Source organism: Chrysochloris asiatica, unplaced genomic scaffold, assembly GCF_000296735.1.
Source record: "Chrysochloris asiatica unplaced genomic scaffold, ChrAsi1.0 scaffold00109, whole genome shotgun sequence".
NCBI lineage: Eukaryota > Metazoa > Chordata > Mammalia > Afrosoricida > Chrysochloridae > Chrysochloris > Chrysochloris asiatica.
Window position 1 is genome coordinate 9,007,139 of NW_006408627.1, and position 18,671 is coordinate 9,025,809.

General features: G+C 39.2%; 1 protein-coding gene across 1 annotated transcript in view; it reads left to right on the forward strand.

The window, feature by feature from the left end:
• The window catches only part of HERC5 (HECT and RLD domain containing E3 ubiquitin protein ligase 5), a 113,295-nt gene that overhangs the window by 15,795 nt on the left and 78,829 nt on the right, over window positions 1–18,671 (forward strand). Inside the window, exons 4-8 of the mRNA XM_006867775.1 lie at window positions 4,183–4,404; window positions 5,105–5,196; window positions 5,860–5,990; window positions 10,167–10,312; window positions 17,834–17,910. Of these exons, the coding sequence (XP_006867837.1) occupies window positions 4,183–4,404; window positions 5,105–5,196; window positions 5,860–5,990; window positions 10,167–10,312; window positions 17,834–17,910 (668 nt within the window). The remainder of the gene's footprint in view (window positions 1–4,182; window positions 4,405–5,104; window positions 5,197–5,859; window positions 5,991–10,166; window positions 10,313–17,833; window positions 17,911–18,671) is intronic.

Here is an 18,671-nt window from a genome sequence, read left to right on the forward strand (position 1 = left end):
GATTATCAAGCCATCAAGGCCAAGTCAAATGGGTACTATCTACAACTTTGGGTGTTCTTGTGCGCCTCCCCTCACTTCATTATCAGCTGGATGCTTCACTTTCAGCTCTAGCCATCTGTGGTTGTGTCACTATCCATAGGTTCAGGTGTTCCTAGGTCTCATCACACTTTGGACCAACCAGCCCTTCCTCTTTTCTCTCTCATCTCCAGGTCAATGGGAGTCAATGGACCATGGTTGAACTCAGCCCATTTCTTCATTGCTGCCTTTGCCCCTCTTCCACTCACCAGTAGACCAATGTGGTCGCCTGCAAGCTTACATGTATGCTCATGTGTTCCCTTTAAGTTTTAGTCTTAGAGGGGATTTTGTCCTGAAGGAACTTGATTGCTTGCCTTGATGGCTTCCCAGTGAACAACTTAGTTATACAACTTGGTTATTCTTGAAGTAGCCAATCATGCTGCCATTTTTGTTTGGGGTTTTTGCTGCTGATCTTTCTTTGAAGATCTTCTGTTGCTCTAGCTGTTCCAGACTGGTCTGCTTGTTCTTTTTAGTGGGAATGTCCCAACTCAAAAGGTTCTAGATGGGGCTTAGGTCCTTTACACTGCAAAGGCTCCGCTGGAGGCCTATTTCACTGGGGAAGTTTTACCTTTTAGGTATTCCTGGTAGCGTAGCGATTACGAATCGAGCTGTGAACCACAAGGTCAGCAGTTCGAAACTACCAGCTGCTCCATGGGAGAAAGAGGAGGCTTTCTGCTCCCATAAAGATTTATAGCCTCAGAAATCCTGTATAGGGTCACTATGGGTTGGAACCGACTCCATGGCACAAAACAACAACAACATCAGTTATAGGCTGAAGACAAGCTTACAAGCTTTCTGTATTCATGCATTCCTTTCTATCCAACTGAAGTGTCCATTTTACAATAAGCAAGGGAAACCAATATTTGTTAAGACAGCCAAGCATCTTAGTATTATTTCCCCTCTTCAAACTATGCCTTGATCCCTGTATCATAGAGCCCTGATGTTCCAAGTTTGAGTATGCATCACTATTTATCTCTGTCCCATTTAACCCATGCAAATCTGTCTCAGTGTTCCTCTATCTACCTTGTTTTATCACCTTTCTCCCTTCTTCTGTACGGCCCGCCTCAACACCCGAACTATGATGTGTCTGCCCCTACCTGTGCTCTACCACTGCCTCCCTCCACCTTCCCCCAAACCCCCCATCCCAGCCCCACTGGAAACCAACAAATAATTTTTTTTTTTTTCCTTTTAGTGTTCTTAAGCTTTTATAATAATGGTCTTATGCAATACTTGTCCTTTTGTGATTGACTAATTTCACTCAGTATAATGTCCTTAAGGCTTATCATTATTTTGATCATAGACTGACCTTCCAGATTCTCTGAATTTGTTCTTATAGAGTTTTGTTCTGTTCTCGACTCTTCCATTTGTTGTTTGAGTTCTGGGTGGTACTGCCATATATGTCAATCCCTGGTTGTTGTCTGTTCTTGTTGGTTCTCAGTCCACAGAACTCCCTTTAGGATGTTCTGCAGTGCAGGGTTGGCTCTGGCAAAATCTCTTAGCTTCTGTTTATCCTGGAATGTTTTGATTACACCATCATATTTGATTGACAGCTTTACTGGGTAGAGGATTCTTGGTTGGCAGTTTTTTTTTCTTTCAAGGTCTTATATATGCCTCCCCATTGTCTTCTTGCCTGCATGGTTCTACTGAGAGATCCGAGCTTAATTTAATTTACTTGCCTTTGTATATAACACTTCTCTTTTCTCTAGCTGCTTTCAGGATTCTGCTGTCCTTATCTTTGATTTTGGAAAGCTTGATTATGATTTATATGTTTTGGTGATTTTCTTTTGGGGTCTATCCTTCCTGGAGTTCATTGCAGTTCTTGAATGCTTATTTTTTCACTTTTCAGGATGTTGGGAAAATGTTCTTCCGGGAGCTCTTCAACTCTCTCTTCTGTGGACATGTGTTATTCTTCCTGTTCTGGAATGCTGATAATTCTTAAGTTATTCCTCTTCATATTGCCCAACATGAATCTTAGACCTTCTTCAGTTTTTGAAATCCTTTTTTCTGCCTGCTCTTCTATCTTAGTATTGAGAGATTTGTCTTCCAACTCCCTGGTTCTGGCTTCCATCTTTTCAATTCAATTCCTTTGCCTTTTCAATGTATTGTCCATTTCTGATGTTTTATTATTAATTGTTTGGACCTCTTTCTGTAGGTTTTGAATTGCTTCCAATGCTCTATCTATCTTACTTGATTGTTCCTATAGCACTTTCCTGATTTCTTCCTTAATTTTCTCAACTCCATTGTAAAGTATTTTGATACATTTTATAATCATTTTTCTGAATTCCTTCCCAGGCATTTCCAAAGCCTTCCCTCCTTCCAGTATGGAGTGTAGGTCTACATCCTGATCATTTGTCTCAGTCACTTTATCTTGTTTCTGGACATGTGCTGATATGGTCATCTGTTTCTGTTTTTTGGGGCATATGCAGTAGTTAGCTCTGGCATTAATACTTAGATGAGTGTGTGTTTTGGTATTTTTTTTATGCTTTCTGATTGCCTCCAGGTATATGTGATCAGGAGATGGGCTTCCCTTTTCACTCTTATACAGGGTCACTATGGGTCAGAACAGACTCAGTGATATTTCACAACAATAACAACAATCACTCAACTCAGAGTAACTGTTGCAGGTATTGGCTGCCTACCTACAACATACCTGGTGTATGGCAGTTGGTATTGGTTCTTGCCTGGATTGTGGGATTTTATAGGGTGTGATTATAGCTTGACTATATGACAGCAATTGCTGCCTCTTCTTGCATAATGCAGGGAGAGAAAAAGCTCCCTAAAGGTAAGGAGGGGACCCAAAAAACAAAACAGCAAAAGCAAAAAAGACAGATTGGATGCTGTAGTCTATAATCGCAGAAAAGAGAGAGGGAAAAAAACCCTGCAGCTAAATATGAGTATGACTTCAATATCCACTTTGACTTTAATATTCAGCTTCTTGACTTCAAGGCTGCCTGAGAAATTTAAAGATGCCACTGTTGGTCATTATGACATAACTCAGGATTAATTTTCAGCCTGCTTTGGTTTTTAGTCTGTGTTTCTCCCACTCCACAACACCTGTTCTGGCCTTTTTCCTAGTGATAAACAGTTCGCGGCTGGCTGTGGCTGTTTTGCACTGCCGTTTGGTTTTTAGTGGAAACTGTTCCTTTAAATATTGAGGAGATCTGTGTGCATGCGTAATAGAACCCTCTGGGGGTGGAGGTGGGGTGTGCACTTGCTCAGGCACCCCCTCTAGTTGTTCAGACAGTGAGAGACCAAGGAACAGATACAAAAAAGAATGTCCACACTTTTATCTCCAAGGTTCGGTCAAGCATCAGTCCATGATGGCTCTGATCCTTCCCCTTCTTGGTCTCTCCCAAGATGGCAGCTCTGGGAGCTGCTGAGGCTGGAGGATTCAAAAGCACTGGATTTCTTGCTTCTGCTACATATTCCACTGGTTATAAGCCTTCAAACTTTTAAAATATTCCTATATATATATGTTTCAGAGTTCTGGAATGGTCCCCTGAACCTGCTTCATCTGGTATTCTGTGTTATTGCTGACAGAGATCCTCACTGCATTTCTACCCTATCCGCCATCAAGTCCTACCTCCAATTTCTTTTTTCTTGAATTTGATTGCAGTATGTTCAAATAGCTTTACATACCCTGTAAGTTGGGGGATAAGAATTAAGTATAACTGTTAGGGGTGAAGAGAAGATTCTTCTCTGTTTTCCTGATTTAGACATGGAATCTGAGCATTCAATCATTTGATTGTATGGTAGTTTTATATTATACTATATATAGGCAGTTAACAACAGCAACAATACATAGATCAGTCCCTGGAGAAGGATACCATTCTTGGGAAAGTAAAAGGTTGTTAAAAAGAGGAAGACCCTCAATGAGACAGATTGACACAGTGGTTGCAACAATGGGCTCAAATATATGACTGTTTTTAAGATGGTGCAGGACCACACAGTGTTTTGTTCTATTGTACACATATAGGGTCACTATGTGTCATAACTGACTTGACAGCATCTAACAACATCAACAGTAGCATACCCTAGGGTAATGTATGCTGTATTTTAAACATAATAAATGATCATTTTCTTCTTTGTTGTTGTTTTTTTGTCAAGGTGGTGAACTTTTTGCCTGGGGGCAGAATTTACATGGCCAGCTCGGAGTTGGAAGAATAGTTGGCTCAACCTCAACACCACAGATTGTTACACATCTCACAGGAGTCCCCTTGGTTCAGATATCTGCAGGAGAAGCCCACAGCATGGCCTTATCCATGTCCGGAAACATTTACTCCTGGGGGAAAAATGATTTTGGACAACTAGGCTTGGGCCACACTGACAGTATGGAAATATATTTTCAAATTAATATTATCAATAAATATATGTGTTAGATAGAAGATAAAGTTATCATAGACCTCTCTATCAAAAGCGATTCAGATCTTCACTTTTCATATGCATTGTTCTTCCTGATTATCCCTCTTGTCGTTAGGGCAGAATTAGTCCAAAAGGCTGATGTGTGGAAGTTGTTATCATAATTGAGGCACAATTCAGGGCTATGCTGAGAAAAGGGAAAGAGAATTTGACTGGATATCAGAATACATGAGTTTAATAACTGCAGGGCCCTTTCCAAGTCATTTAACTTTTTTTTTCAACCTGTCTCCCCCACCCCACTTTTCTGTGACATGACAAGTTTGAATAAGATGATCTCTAAGGTGTCTTTGCACGTAAATGTCTGGCATTATAATTATATTAGTTCCTGTTATTAAACAGCTCAAAGTAGATGACAAAATTTCTCATGGTCCCAGAATCAACGTGTCAGAGTTTCAGGTTTAACAAACTCTGTTGTTTTATGTTCACAGCTATTGTAGTAAACATAGCCCTTGCTCATTGGTGGAACATTGCATTTCTTAGTAACAAGGTCTAATGTTAATTACACAGGGTAACACATAAGTCATTGTCAGGTGTTTTACCAATAGCATAAAATTCCATTGCAAAGCTCAGGATGTATTTAGTCATTTCAACTATTTTTTCCCTTGCATAGAAACAGATTCTCCTTCTCTTGTTGAAGAATTGGACAACCAAGAAGTTGAGTTTCTCACTTGTGGTGGCTCTCACACTGCTCTGCTCACAAAGGTGGGTGTACCCTTGTATCTCTCCGATTGTCACTCTATACTTTGTGATGGGGAAAGCACTAGATCATCTATAGGTGGAGAGTTAGTGTTTATCAAGGAAGGTCCTTTTGACTTGCAGGACTTCTACTGATATTTGGGAGCTTTCAATGGATGGTGCTTTTATTAAATTACTAAGATGTGCCTGATCCAAGTCATGGTATTTTCAATCATCTCAATGCATATGAAATTTGGACAGTGAATAAGGAAGACCTTAGAATTGATGCATTTCAGTTACAGTGTTGGAGAAGAATTTTTAAAATACCATAGACAGCCAGAATAACTAACAAATCTGTGTTGGAAGCAGTATAGCCAAAATGCTCCTTAGAAGCCAGGATGACAAGACCAGTCAGGAGGGACCAGTCCCTGGAGAAGGACATCATGCTTGGTAAAGTGGAGGTGGAAAACAGGAAGACCTCCAATGAGGTGGATTGGCACAGTGACAACAGTAATGGGCTCAAGCGTAACAACAACTGTGAGTTGGCGTGGGACCTAACAGTGTTTCATTCTGTTGTACATAAGGTCACTGTGAGTCAGGACCTACTCAATGGCACCTAGCGACAATGTTGTAGAGGCTGTTCTTCTCTATGGCTTCTCTCAAATCTGATATGATATTCTCTTTCTTTAGAATGGGCAGGTATTTACTTTTGGTGCTGGTAATTATGGACAACTTGGTCACAATTCAGTACAGAATGAGTCAAGACCCCGTTTGGTGACAGAACTCACTGGGAATAGAGTGACCCAGATTGCATGTGGAAGGTAAGCTATAAAGTGTCAACAAAAATGGACAAAATCTTTCTAATACATTTAAATGGATAATAGAATACAATTTCCATTAGTTTACTTGACTGAGAGATTAGTATCAAACATTATCAAATAGGTGAAAAGCTTAAATGACACTGTCGTTAGGTGCCATTGAGTCAGTCCCAACTCAGAGTGACCCTATTCACAACAGAATACAACATTGACCTGTCCTGTGTCATCCTCACAGTTGTTGTTGAGTTTGAGTCCTAGATAATCACACCAGAGAATCATAATAAACCTTAATATTAGTATGCATGTTTCTTTTCATTGATTTTTTTTTTTTTTTTTTTCACCAGAGAATCATAATAAACCTTAATATTAGTATGCATGTTTCTTTTCATTGATTTTTTTTTTTTTTAATGAGGAAATGCAATTAGCTTTCAGTTGCCCTTTCAGTGAAATACTTCTGTCACAATTATGATGCACTTTTATTTTTAAGGAAAACAACTATTTTTTTTTTTTTTAATTTGGAGGACAATATATGAACACAAATCACAAAGGATTATTCATTGACAAAACATCTTCTCTCATAGCTCATCTAGGCCTACATGCTTTTTAGTTACCATAATTCTTTCAGAGTAACCTGCTTTGATGACAGTGAAGTACAAGACAAAGTCAATGGTGGTTTCTATGGAACTACCTTTTCAAACAAAAACAAAAAACCCCCAAAATCTTGGTTTACTTAATTTTTTATCTCTGATATTTATGTTCATTAGTCTATTATTTACCAATAGGATGTTGGGGATTGATGAGGTTAATGCATTTCTTCTTTCTGTGGACAATTTTTCCTTCACAAACACAAGTAAATCCATATTTTATCTGAATATTGGACTCACTATAAAAAAACAGTATACACTTTCAGTCAGTAGTATGATCATGCATATTTTCTTATGATCATGGAATAAAATTACATAAATGGATTATGTTGTTGTTTTTAAGTGCTATCTAGTCAATTCCGACTCATAGCAGCCCTGTATAGGGCTTCGGTGGAGCAGCTGGTGAATTTGAACCACCAACTTTGCAGTTCAAACTGACCTTTTGGCCGAGTGCTCACCCTACAGTGCCACACCACTGTTGGTGTTGTTAAGTGCCGTCGAGTCAGTACTGACCCATAGTGACCTTATGCACAGCAGAATGAAACACTTTCTGATCCTGGGCTAACCTCACTACAGTTGCCACGCTTGAGTCCATCGATACTGCCACTTGGCCAAGCCATCTTGTTGGGAGTCTTCCTCTTTTGCTCTGACCCTCCACCCTACCAAACATGATATCCTTCTCCAGCAACTGGTCTCTCCTGACAATATGTCCAAAGTATGAGAGACAAAGTTTGGCCATCTTGGCCTCTAAGGAACACTCTGGCTGCACTTCTTCCAAAACGGATCTATTGGCTCTTTTGGCAGCCCATGGCACTTTCAATATCCTTCTCCAACACCATAATTCAAAGGCATCAATTCTTGTACAGTCTTTCTTATTCACTGTCCAGCTTTTGCATGTATATGAGGTTATTGAATTTGGGGGATGTTGTGATTCTTTGTATTCAATATGTTTCATTAAACACAATATAATCATTATCAACACTTACAGTTCTTCATAATACACATTGCTTTGAATCATATGGATTCCAAGAACTAGAGCCATGTTAAAGGTGTCTTGATGTAAACCTTGGCAGTCATTCTATAGATTCAGGAGAATGACCAAGTCCTCTATGGAATTGCCTGGAACCACCAACCTAAATCTTCCCATTTTTTTGGAGTCCCTTGGATATATAATATTGAAAAATTGTTCATTTTTCATACTGCTCCATACTACATCTGTTTTTTCTATTATCCCAAAAAGGGTTTATATTATTTGTCCAGAAACAAAGTGGTAATGCTTTGCTATGGTGTGAAAATTCTAACTCATGATGATTTACTGGGTGCTCTTACTACTTCACATGGAGACAGTTGGCAGTTTCTAAGTAGTGTTGACCATACTTCAGGTGGTAAGGCCTCATCTTTGCTGATCCAGAAACCTAGTTTTCTCAATACCCACAGTTGAGCAGTTTCTTAGGAACTGTTGTTAAACTGCCATTGAATTGATTCCGACTCATAATGACCTTGTATAGTGTTTTTGAGGCTGTAGATTCTTGTGGGAGCAGAAAGTCTCAGGTTTCTACAGAATGGCTGGTGGACTCGAACCAACAACCTTGTGGTTTGCAGTCTAGTGCTTACCCTACAGAGACACTGAGCCCCTCTCTTAAATAATAGTTTATATTAAGCAAACTACTAAGAAATTGATATAATCTAGACTATCCCTGCAGCCATATCAGTGAGGAAGTGCTTTTTCTCTTGACATAATTACTTATTTGGGGAATGTAGGGAATTGATTTAATCTTATATTGTATGCTATAGAATCATGCCAGATTCTACCACTTTCATGAGACCAATTTTCACCCATTTTGTGATTTCAAAACATTGAATGTCACCATCTCCTAGAACTCTGCTCTTCTAGATATAATGTGTTGTTAAGTGCCACCTAGCTGGTTCCGACCCATAGCAACCCTCTATAGGGTTTTCATGGAGTGGCTGGTAAACCACTGACCTTGAACCACTGATCTTGCAGTTCAAATGACTTTGCAGTCTGATTATTAATCCCCTGCACCTCACCAGGACTCCTAGATATGATAATGAGATGCTATTCCTTTAGTTGTGATGCAGTCACATTGATTGGATTTAAAACATTTTAATTACAATCCTATTTCAGACTCTGAATCTAAATCTGGTCATCTTCATTTATGTAACAACTTTATTTTGAAAATGTGCTAAAAGCCAGATGCTGTGCTAAATTCTAAGGATAGAGATGCAATAGTCTCTGATTTCAGGAAATGATTGCTTTTGGAAAACCAAGTGGAAGCTCAGAGAGGGTCACCTAGTTTAATTTTCTAGCATGAGGAAAGGAGGGATGCAAATATGGTTCCCAAGAACTGATTCTCTCAAACGAGACTTGAAAAAAAGGTGGGGAGGCAAGGGGCCATGGTCGTTCCTGACAAAGGGGTCACCATTTGTAGCATCGTGAAAAATACATCATAGATTTAGACCACCATTTTTAAGGAGTGTCAACTAAGACTCATAGTATTTCCATGTTTGTCAGAGAAGAAGTGTGCATCATAGAGTTTTTAATGGCTGTTTTTCTGAATTAAATCATCAGAGCTTTCTTCTGAGACACCTCTGAGTGGACTCAAACCTTCAGTCTTTTGGTTAGACTTTATTTTTCTTCTTGTTTGTTTCTATCAAGTCTTTTCCAATAATGGTGACCTATGTATAGCAGTGAAGAAGGAAGACAATAGAAGAATTGATGCTTTTGAGTTAGTGTTTGAGGAGAATATTGAAAGTGCCATGGACTGCCAAAAGAACCAATAGATCCATTTTGGTAGAAGTGCAGCCAGAGTGCTCCTTGGAGGACAGGATGGCCAAGATTCATCTCTCATACTTTGGACATATTGTCAGGAGGGACCAGTCGCTGGAGAAGGCTATCATGTTTGGTAAGGTGGAGGGTCAGAGAAAAAGAGGAAGACCCCCAACAAGATGGATTGGCCAAGTGGCAGCATTGATGGACTCAAGAGTGGCAACAGTAGTGAGGTTGGCCCAGGATCAGGCAGTGTTTCGTTCTGCTGTGCATAGAGTAACTATGAGTTGGTACCGACTCGATGGCCCCTAACAACAACAACATCATGTATAGCAGAGTGAAAGATACAGGGATTAAAAAATCAGCTCAGCCGCAGATTAACAATTTATTAGTTTCCAGATGTCTAATTTCACCCACAGGAACCCAGGTGATGCAGAGGGCAAACCTTGGACTACTAACCACAGGTCGGTGGTTCAAACCCACCAGACACTCTGCAGGAGATAAGGCTGTTTGCTTCTGTAAAGATTTTACAGTCTCAGAAATCCTATGATGGAGCAATTCTACTTTGTCCTGTAGAGTCCCTGTGAACTAGATCCATTTGGTAGCAGTGAGTTAATTTCACCCATTGAGGTTGGTTAACTCTTTCACTCTCACTGAGTAACCTAATTCTGACAGTTTACCATATTGCTACATATTCTCATCAGTTTGGATAATTGAGACTTGACCATATGCATTTTTATTTAACAGGGACCACACACTCGCCTATGTTCCTGATTTGGGAAAGGTCTTTTCTTTTGGTTCTGGAAAAGAAGGACAACTGGGAAACGGGAGAGCACATAACCAGCTGATACCACTTCCCATGAAATTGCCATCGAAAGAAGAACTCAAATTTGGTAACTTCTCTAGAAGCACAGTAGTTGGCATACATAACAATTTAGAGAAACGAATTTTTCTAAATGTGTAATGTGACAAGAGCAGCAGTGATTAATATGAAAGGAGTTTCTCTAACCACTACTTGCATTTTTTACTTATAAACAATTTAAAAGAGTTTGCCAGGTAATTTATCAACTAAAAAAGACAATATTTTCCTCTTATCCCTTCAAATCAAGACTAAGGCATACTCATTTGATACCAAATAACAGGTATGAATTCAGAGTCACTTGCAGCTCTGGTTCCATTTTTGCAAGTGACATTATTATTAGGTGCCATCAAGTTGGTTCCAACTCATAGTGACCCTATGTACAACAGAAGAAAACATTGCCTGCTCCTGTGCCATCCTTACTGTTGATGTTCTGGTTGAGCCCATTGAGCAGCTACTGTATCTATCTATGTTGTTGAGGGCATTCCTCTTTATCAGTGATGCTCTACTTTATCAAGTATGATGTCCTTCTCGGGGGACTGGTCTCTCCAAAGTAAGTGAGACATGAAAGAGCATTGTAGATGCACTTTTCAAGACAGATTTGTTCTTTCCTGTGGCAATTCATGGTATATTTAATATCTTGTCCAACACCATAATTCAAAGCCATTAATTCTTCTTTGGTATTCCTTACTCATTTGTTTAGCTTTCACATGCATATGTTGTTGTTGTTAAATGCTGTCAAGTCTGTTCCAAATCTGTTGTTGTTGTTGTTAAGTGCCATCGAGTCGGGTCCGACCCATAGCGACCCTGTACAGGGTTTCCGAGGGTGTAAATCTTTACGGGAGTAGAAAGCCTCATCTTTCTCCCGCGGAGCGGCTGGTAGTTTCGAACCGCTGACCTTAAGGTTCGCAGCCCGATTCGTAACCACTACGCTACCAGAGCTACCTTATTTTTCAAGGAGTTTGTAACTCCCACCTTGTGGTTGGCATATCCCACAGTGCCACACAACAGGTCTCCTCACATGCATATGAAGTGACTGAAAGTACCATGGCTTGAGTCAGGCACAAATAAGTCTTCAAAGTGATATCTTTGCTTTTATAACATTTTGAAGAGGATTTTTGCAGCAGATTTATCTAATTCAGGTTCTTGATTTCTTGACTGTTGCTACTGTGGATGTTGATTGCAGATCCAAGTAAAGTGAATCCTTGACAACTTCAATCTCTTTCCCATTTATCATAATGTTGCTTATTGATCCAGTTGTGAGGAGTTTTGTCTTCTTTATGTTGTAGTATGATTCACACTGAAGTCTGTAGTCTTTGATCTTCGTCAGTAAGTGCTTCATGTCCTCTTTGCTTTCAACAAGCAAGATTGTATATTTTAGGTTGCTAACGAGTGTTCTTTTGATCCTGAGGCTATATTTTTCATAAAGTCCAGCTTCTCAGATTATTTGGTCAGCATACAGATTGAATAAATATAGTGATAGGATACAGCCCTGACAAACACTTTTCCTGAGTTTAAACTATGCAGTGTCTTATTGTTCTGTTAGAACAACTACCCCCTTAGACTATGGGCAGGTTCTGTATGAGCACAATTAGTGTTCTTTGCAAAGTTATCCATAATTTGTTATGATACACATAGTCAGATGCCTTTGCATAGTCTATAAAACACAGATTTCATCTTTATGGTATTCATTGTCTTCACTCAAGATTCGTCTGACATCAGAAATGGTATCTCATGCTTCATGCCATCTTCTGACTGTGGCTTGATTTTCTGATTGTACTGTGAATGTACTGCTGAATTATCTTCAGCAAAATTTTACTTACCTGTGATACTAATAACACTGTTAGAAATTTTCTGCATTTTCAATCTGTTGGATCACCTCTCTTTGAAATGTGCACAAAAGTGAATCTTTTCCAGTCAGATGCATAAGTAATTATCTTGAAGATTTTTTGGCATGGACAAGTGCATCTGTTTGCTGGAACATCTCATTTGGTATTCTCATCAATTTTTGGAGTCTTCAGTGCAACTCGGAACTCTCCCTTTAGTACTATAGGTTTTTAGTTGTTTGTTTTAAAGTTTTTATTGTGAACTGAGTGACAGTCTACATGGCAGAACATCAGTTTTATACCAATCACATATTGTTTCATTGTAGTGATTACAATCCCCTTTTTTGATGTGCACAGAAACATGCAGGAATATATAATTGTTTAAACAACCCAAGGACACACTTGCAGACCAGCCCCCTGCCCATCAGCACACAGCATTTCTCTTTATATGAGTCTAGAGTCCTCAGATGCTCTATCTTTTCATGTCGTCACCTCTGCCTCTGGTGTCTCTGTTTCTCTTGTTAGGATCAATCCTACATTCTGCTCTTGCTCATCCTTCTTGCTGGTCCTAGTGTCCTCTGTTCCTGGGATGTAAGATTAGCTGCTCCCCGACCCCTTTTGTTATACATCTACCTTTAGGATTGTGACAATCGCCATTAATCATGATAACAATCATTGTTATTGTTAGGTGCCATCAAGTCAGTACTGACTCATAATGACCCTATGCACAACAGAATGAAACACTGCCTAGTCCTGGACCAACCTCACAATTGTTGCTATACTTGAGCCCATTGATGCTGCCACTTTGCCAATCCATCTCACTGGGTGTGTTCCTCTTTTTCAATGACCACCCACCTTCTCCAGTGACTGGACCCTCCTGACAATATGTCTGAAGTATGAGAGATGAAGTTTGACCATCTTGGCCTCCAAGGAGCACTCTGGCTGTACTTCTTCCAACACAGATCTGTTTATTCTTTTGGCAGCCCATGGCACTTTCAATATTCTCCTCCAACACCATAACTCGAAAACATCAATTCTTCTACAATCTTCTTTATTCACTGTCCAGCTTTTGCATGTATATGAGGTTATTGAAAATACCATGACACACCTTAGTCCTCAAGCTAACATCTTTGCTCCTCAACACTTTAAAAAGGTCTTGTGCAACAGATTTGCCTAATGCAATACATCGTTTGATTTTTTTGACTGCTGCTTCCATGAGTGTTGATGGTTGATATAAGAAAAATGAAGTCTCTGACAACTTCAATAGTTTCTCCATTGATAAGAATGTTGTTTATTGGTCCAGTGATGAGGATTTTTCTTTATTCGACATTGAGATACAATCAGTATAGAAAGAAGGCTGTGGTCTTCACTTTCAGCAAGCAAGGACAGTGAATAAGGAAGAATGTAGAAAAATTGATGCTTTTGAGTTATGGTGTTGTAGGAGAATATTGAAAGTGCCATGGGCTGCCAAAAGACCCAGTAGCTCTATTTTGGAAGAAGTGCAACCAGAGTGTTTCTCTGAGGCCAGGATGGCCAAACTTAATCTCTCATACTTAAGACATATTATTAGGAGAGACCAGTCACTGGAGAAGGTTATCATGTTTGGTAAGGTGGAGGGTCAGAGAAAAAGAGGAAGACCCCCAACGAGATGGATTGGCGAAGTGGCATCATCGATGGACTCAAGCATGGCAACAGTAGTGAGGTTGGCCCAGGATCAGGCAGTGTTTCGTTCTCCTGTGCATAAGGTTGCCATGGATCTGTACCAACTTGATGGCACCTAACAACAACAACAACGTCAAGTTTTAATCATCAAGCCATCCAAGCTAGGCCAAATGGGAACCATCTACAGGTTTGGGCATTCTTGTGTGCCTCCCCCCACTAAATATCAGCTGGATAGTTTATTTTCAACTCTAGACCCCAGTGGCTAGGTTAGTGTCCATGGGCTCAGTAATTCCAAATTCTCTCCAGACTTCAGACCAACCAGCCCTTCCTCCTCTCTCTATCATGTCTAGGGCGACAGGAGTCTCATACATGGTCAAGCTGAACTCATGTCTTCGTTACTGCCTTTCCCCCACTTTCTCTCACAAATAGACCAATGTGGTTACCAGCAAGCTTACAAACCTTCTTGTGTGTACCCTTTGAGTATCAGTTTTAGAAGAGAGTTTGTCCTGAAGTTACTTGAAAACTTGCCTTGATGACTCCCAGGTGAAAAGTTTGCTTGTTTTTGTAATAGCCAAACAGTCTGCTTTTTTTATTCTCCTCTTTACCTCATTCTGGGTTGGTCTGCATGTGCTTTCAAGTGGGAATGTCCCACCTAGAAGGTTCTGTATGGAGTTCAGGATTCCATCCAAGTTCTCATACTCTACAAAACTCCACAAGAAACCTATTTCACTGGGAAAGGTCTAGAACACCTTTTATATATTCCAATCCATTATAAATTGAAGAGAGACTTACAAGCTTTTGTAATCATATTTCCTGATATTCCTTTCTATCCCACTCAAGTGTCTATTTTACATAAATAGACAGGGGAAAACAATATCCATAATACAATCTATCACCTTAACATTATTACTCATTCAGATTATGCTTCAATCCCGATATCACAGAGCCCTGTTGTTCCAAGGATGAGCATACTTACCCCTCTTGTGTATTGCCCTCCCCTTCCTCACCCAGTCATGATATTATTATTATCCCCAACCTGTGCCTTACTGTCCCCTCCTCGCCACCCGTAATACCATAGGATTTTTAATCATGTGCTACATCCTGAAATGGTTAAATGTTGACCAGTTGTTTTTTGTTCATTGACTCTGTATGTCTTTTTCGATCCTGCATCATTCAGTTTTTTGCTCATAGAATCCTTCAATATTTCAATTTGAGACAAGTTTTTCTTCATTTCTTTCAGCTTAAGCAATGACAAGTGTGATTTTCTAACTCCAGGTCTTTGCACATTTCATTATAATACTTTACTTTTTTTTTCTCCAACCACCCTTTTAATTATTTTTTTTTAAATTCTTTTACTTCATTATTTTTCCCACTTTCCATAGCTACTCTACTTTCAAGAACAGGTTTCAAAGTGTCTTTTAACATCCATTTTGGTGTTTTCTTTCTGTTCTGTCTTTTTAATGACCTTTTGCTTTTTTCTTGTCCTTGATGTCATTCCACAGCTGTGTGTTCTTTGATCATTAATGTTCAATGAGTCAAATCTGTTCTTGAATTGGACTCTAAACTCAGGTGGAATATACTCAAGGTCATACTTTGGTGTTCATGGACTTGTTTTCATTATAATTCAGCTTTAATATGAACTTACATAATTTGGATGTAGTGTGATAGCTTGTGTGTTGCTGTGATTATGAAAGGTATACCACCTGTATTTTAAATATCAGCAGGGTCACCCATGATGAATCAGTTTCAGCAATATTCTGTTCTGCACTTGGCCACATTCTGAGAGATAATATTGAGATTCTCCATTATCTATTTCTGAAGATGGATTTTATTTGATTTCTATGTATCTCATCTGCTGAGGTCCATATGTATAGTCGTCATTTATATTGTTGAAAGAAGGTATTTTAATGAATAGGTCATTGGTCTTGCAAAAAGTCTATCATGTTATCTCCAGCATCATTTCTATTACCAAGGTCATATTTTCCACCATTTGTTTCCACCATTTGTTTTCCAGTCACCAGTCTTTGTTTCCACCATTTGTTTTCCAGTCACCAGTCATTATCAATGCATCTTGACTTCATGAATGCATCTTGACTGCATGTTTGATCAATTTCAGACTGTGAAGTTGGTAATTAGTATTCTTCATTTTTTTTCATCTTTGGCACTAATGATTGGTATGTACATTTGAATCACAGCTGTCTTAACAGGTCTTCCTTCTGTTGTTAAGTGTCGTTGATTCGGTTCCAACTCATAGCAACCCTGTGTAGGATTTCCAAGGCTTTTAAATCTTTGTGAGAGCAGAAAGCCTCATCTTTCTCCAATGAAGCAGCTGGCAGGCTCAAACTTCGGACCTTGTTCACAGTCCAGTGCTTATCGTATGGAGCCACTGCACTGGCCTTTCTTCCAGTGTATGGATATTATCCTATCACTGGATAGTGTTGTACTTAAGAATAGATCTTGAGACTTTCTTTTTCACCTTGAATGTGGCATCATTTCTCTTCAAAGTGCCATTTCCAAAATAGTAGACCAAAGGATTGTTCAATTCAAAATAGTCAATGCTTGTCCATTTCAGGAATGTGTATGGTATTTACCTTCAAGTGTTCCATTTCTTATCTGACAGCTTCCCATTTTCCTAGAACCATACTTCATACATTCCATGTTCTAATTACTAATGGATATGTGCAGCTCTTTCATGTCATTTTGAGTTATGCTACCTCAGCAAATGAAGGTTCCGTACAGCTTTACTCCATCATTAAGGTCAATGCTACTTTGAGGAAGCTGCTCTTCCCCAGTTGTATTTTGAGAGGCTTCCAGCTTGAGAGGCTCTTCTTCTGGCATTGTTAAGCAAGAGATTTACTTCCACAGTACTCATTTACTTACCTGGTTATAGTGGCCTGTAGTTATGTAAAATGCTATGTAGGTGATGAGAAGCTCACATGTGCCAGGCACTGTAATTGTACTTTCAGAACTTATATGCATTATCTCAACCAATTGTCCTAACAATTCGGGCAGATAAGTTCCATTATTGTTATTTTACTAAAGGATTCAGAGGCTTGGAAAACAAAGGTCTTCCAGCTCTCAAGTGGTTTAGCTTTATTTGAATTGTGCATCATGTAACCTCAGAGCATGAGCTCTATAATATTCCTACAGAAGTCCTCTGAGAGCTTGTTTACTGGTGACCTAAAATAAATGAATTCTCTCAGTTATTCTGTAGAAATGAACAGCAATTTCCCTAAGCAGTTCACATGGTATCCTTTTTCTTTTATTTCATTTCATTTTGGTCCCTTTTTGACTCGATGGCACCTAACAACAACAACAAATAGCACAATGGATTAGAACATTGGGCTGCTAACTGCAAGGTTGGTGCTTCAAACCCACCAGACACTCCACAGAAGAAAGATGAGGCTGTCTGCTCCAGTAAAGATTTATAGCCTTGGAGACTCTATTGTTGTTGTTTAGTCCTGTAAAGTAGGTTCCAACTCATAGTGAGCAGAAAGCCTCATCTTTCTCCTGTGGAGTGACTTGTGGGTTTGCAACACAGACCATGCAGTTCGCAATCCAGCACTGATCGTATGGCATCACCGTGCTCCCTGGGAACTCTATGGGACGTGTTCTCTGCCCTATAGAGTTGTTATGAGTCACAATTGACTCCCTGATAATGAATTGAGGTTTGTAACCAGTTACATGACTTGGAAGTACTTATTTATAATCATCACATAAAATAATACTCAAATCTTAGATTATAAAACATGGTTTTCAATAACTGGAGCTGAATTAAACTAGAGAGCAGTCAAGTAATCAAATACTTGTTTGCCTTATTTTGTACATTAGTACTTAAATATGTTATGTTTATTGTACTGATACTACATGTCTATCTTGTGAACTACTGATGCTTGCCAAGTCGTCACTCTATTTATGCTACTTAATTGCTTGGAAATGTGCTGGATGTTTGTGTGTTAAAAAGATAAAAACCTCTAATTTCAAGAGGAATTGGAAGTTATTTCAATTGAGCGTGCATATTTGTGCCAGATGACTTTGTAAACTTACTCGTTATTTATCCCTTGCAGAAAACTGTACCTCAGACAAGGAGTTAATAATGATTGCTGGAGGAAATCAAACCATTTTGCTCTTGTATGAAAAAGAGGTAAAAATATATCTTAGAATGTTCTAAGAGTCAGCTGTGTTGCTACTGATGAAAAGGTTGGCAGTTAGAAACCACCCATTGTCACTTCAGGAGATAGATTTGGTGAATTACACCTTTGGAATAGTTCAGTTCTATACACATGGGGGGCGGTCACTGTAAATCAGAAATGATTTGATGGCAACTAACAATAACACCACCACTCATCTGTCAGTTTGTTGTACTGCCTTGCCTTGTGTGTTGCTGTGATGCTGAAAGCTATGCCACCCATATTTTGAATACCAGCAATATCACCCATGGTGGACAGGTTTCAGTAGTGCTCCCAGACTAAGGCAAATTAAGAAGAAGGAGAGGTAGACCACTTCTGAATGGTTAGCCACTGAAAACCTTATGAATAGCAGTGGAATGGAATGTTGTCTGATCCAGTGCCAGAGATGAGCTGCTCAGATTGGAAGGCACTTAAAATACAACTGAGGAAGAGCAGTCTTTAGAAAGTAGAGTTGACCTTAATGACGTTAATGGAGCAAAGCTTTTGGGACCTTCATTTGGTGAAGGGGTACAATTCAAAATGAGAAGAAATAGTGACAGACATCCATTAATAATTGAAATGTGGTTTGTATGAAGTATGAATCTAAGAAAATTGGAAGTCATCATAAATGAAATAAAATGCATAAAGATCAGTATCCTAGACATTGATGAGCTAAAATGGACAGGTATTGACCATTTTGAATTGGACAGTCTTATGATTAATATGCTAGGAATGA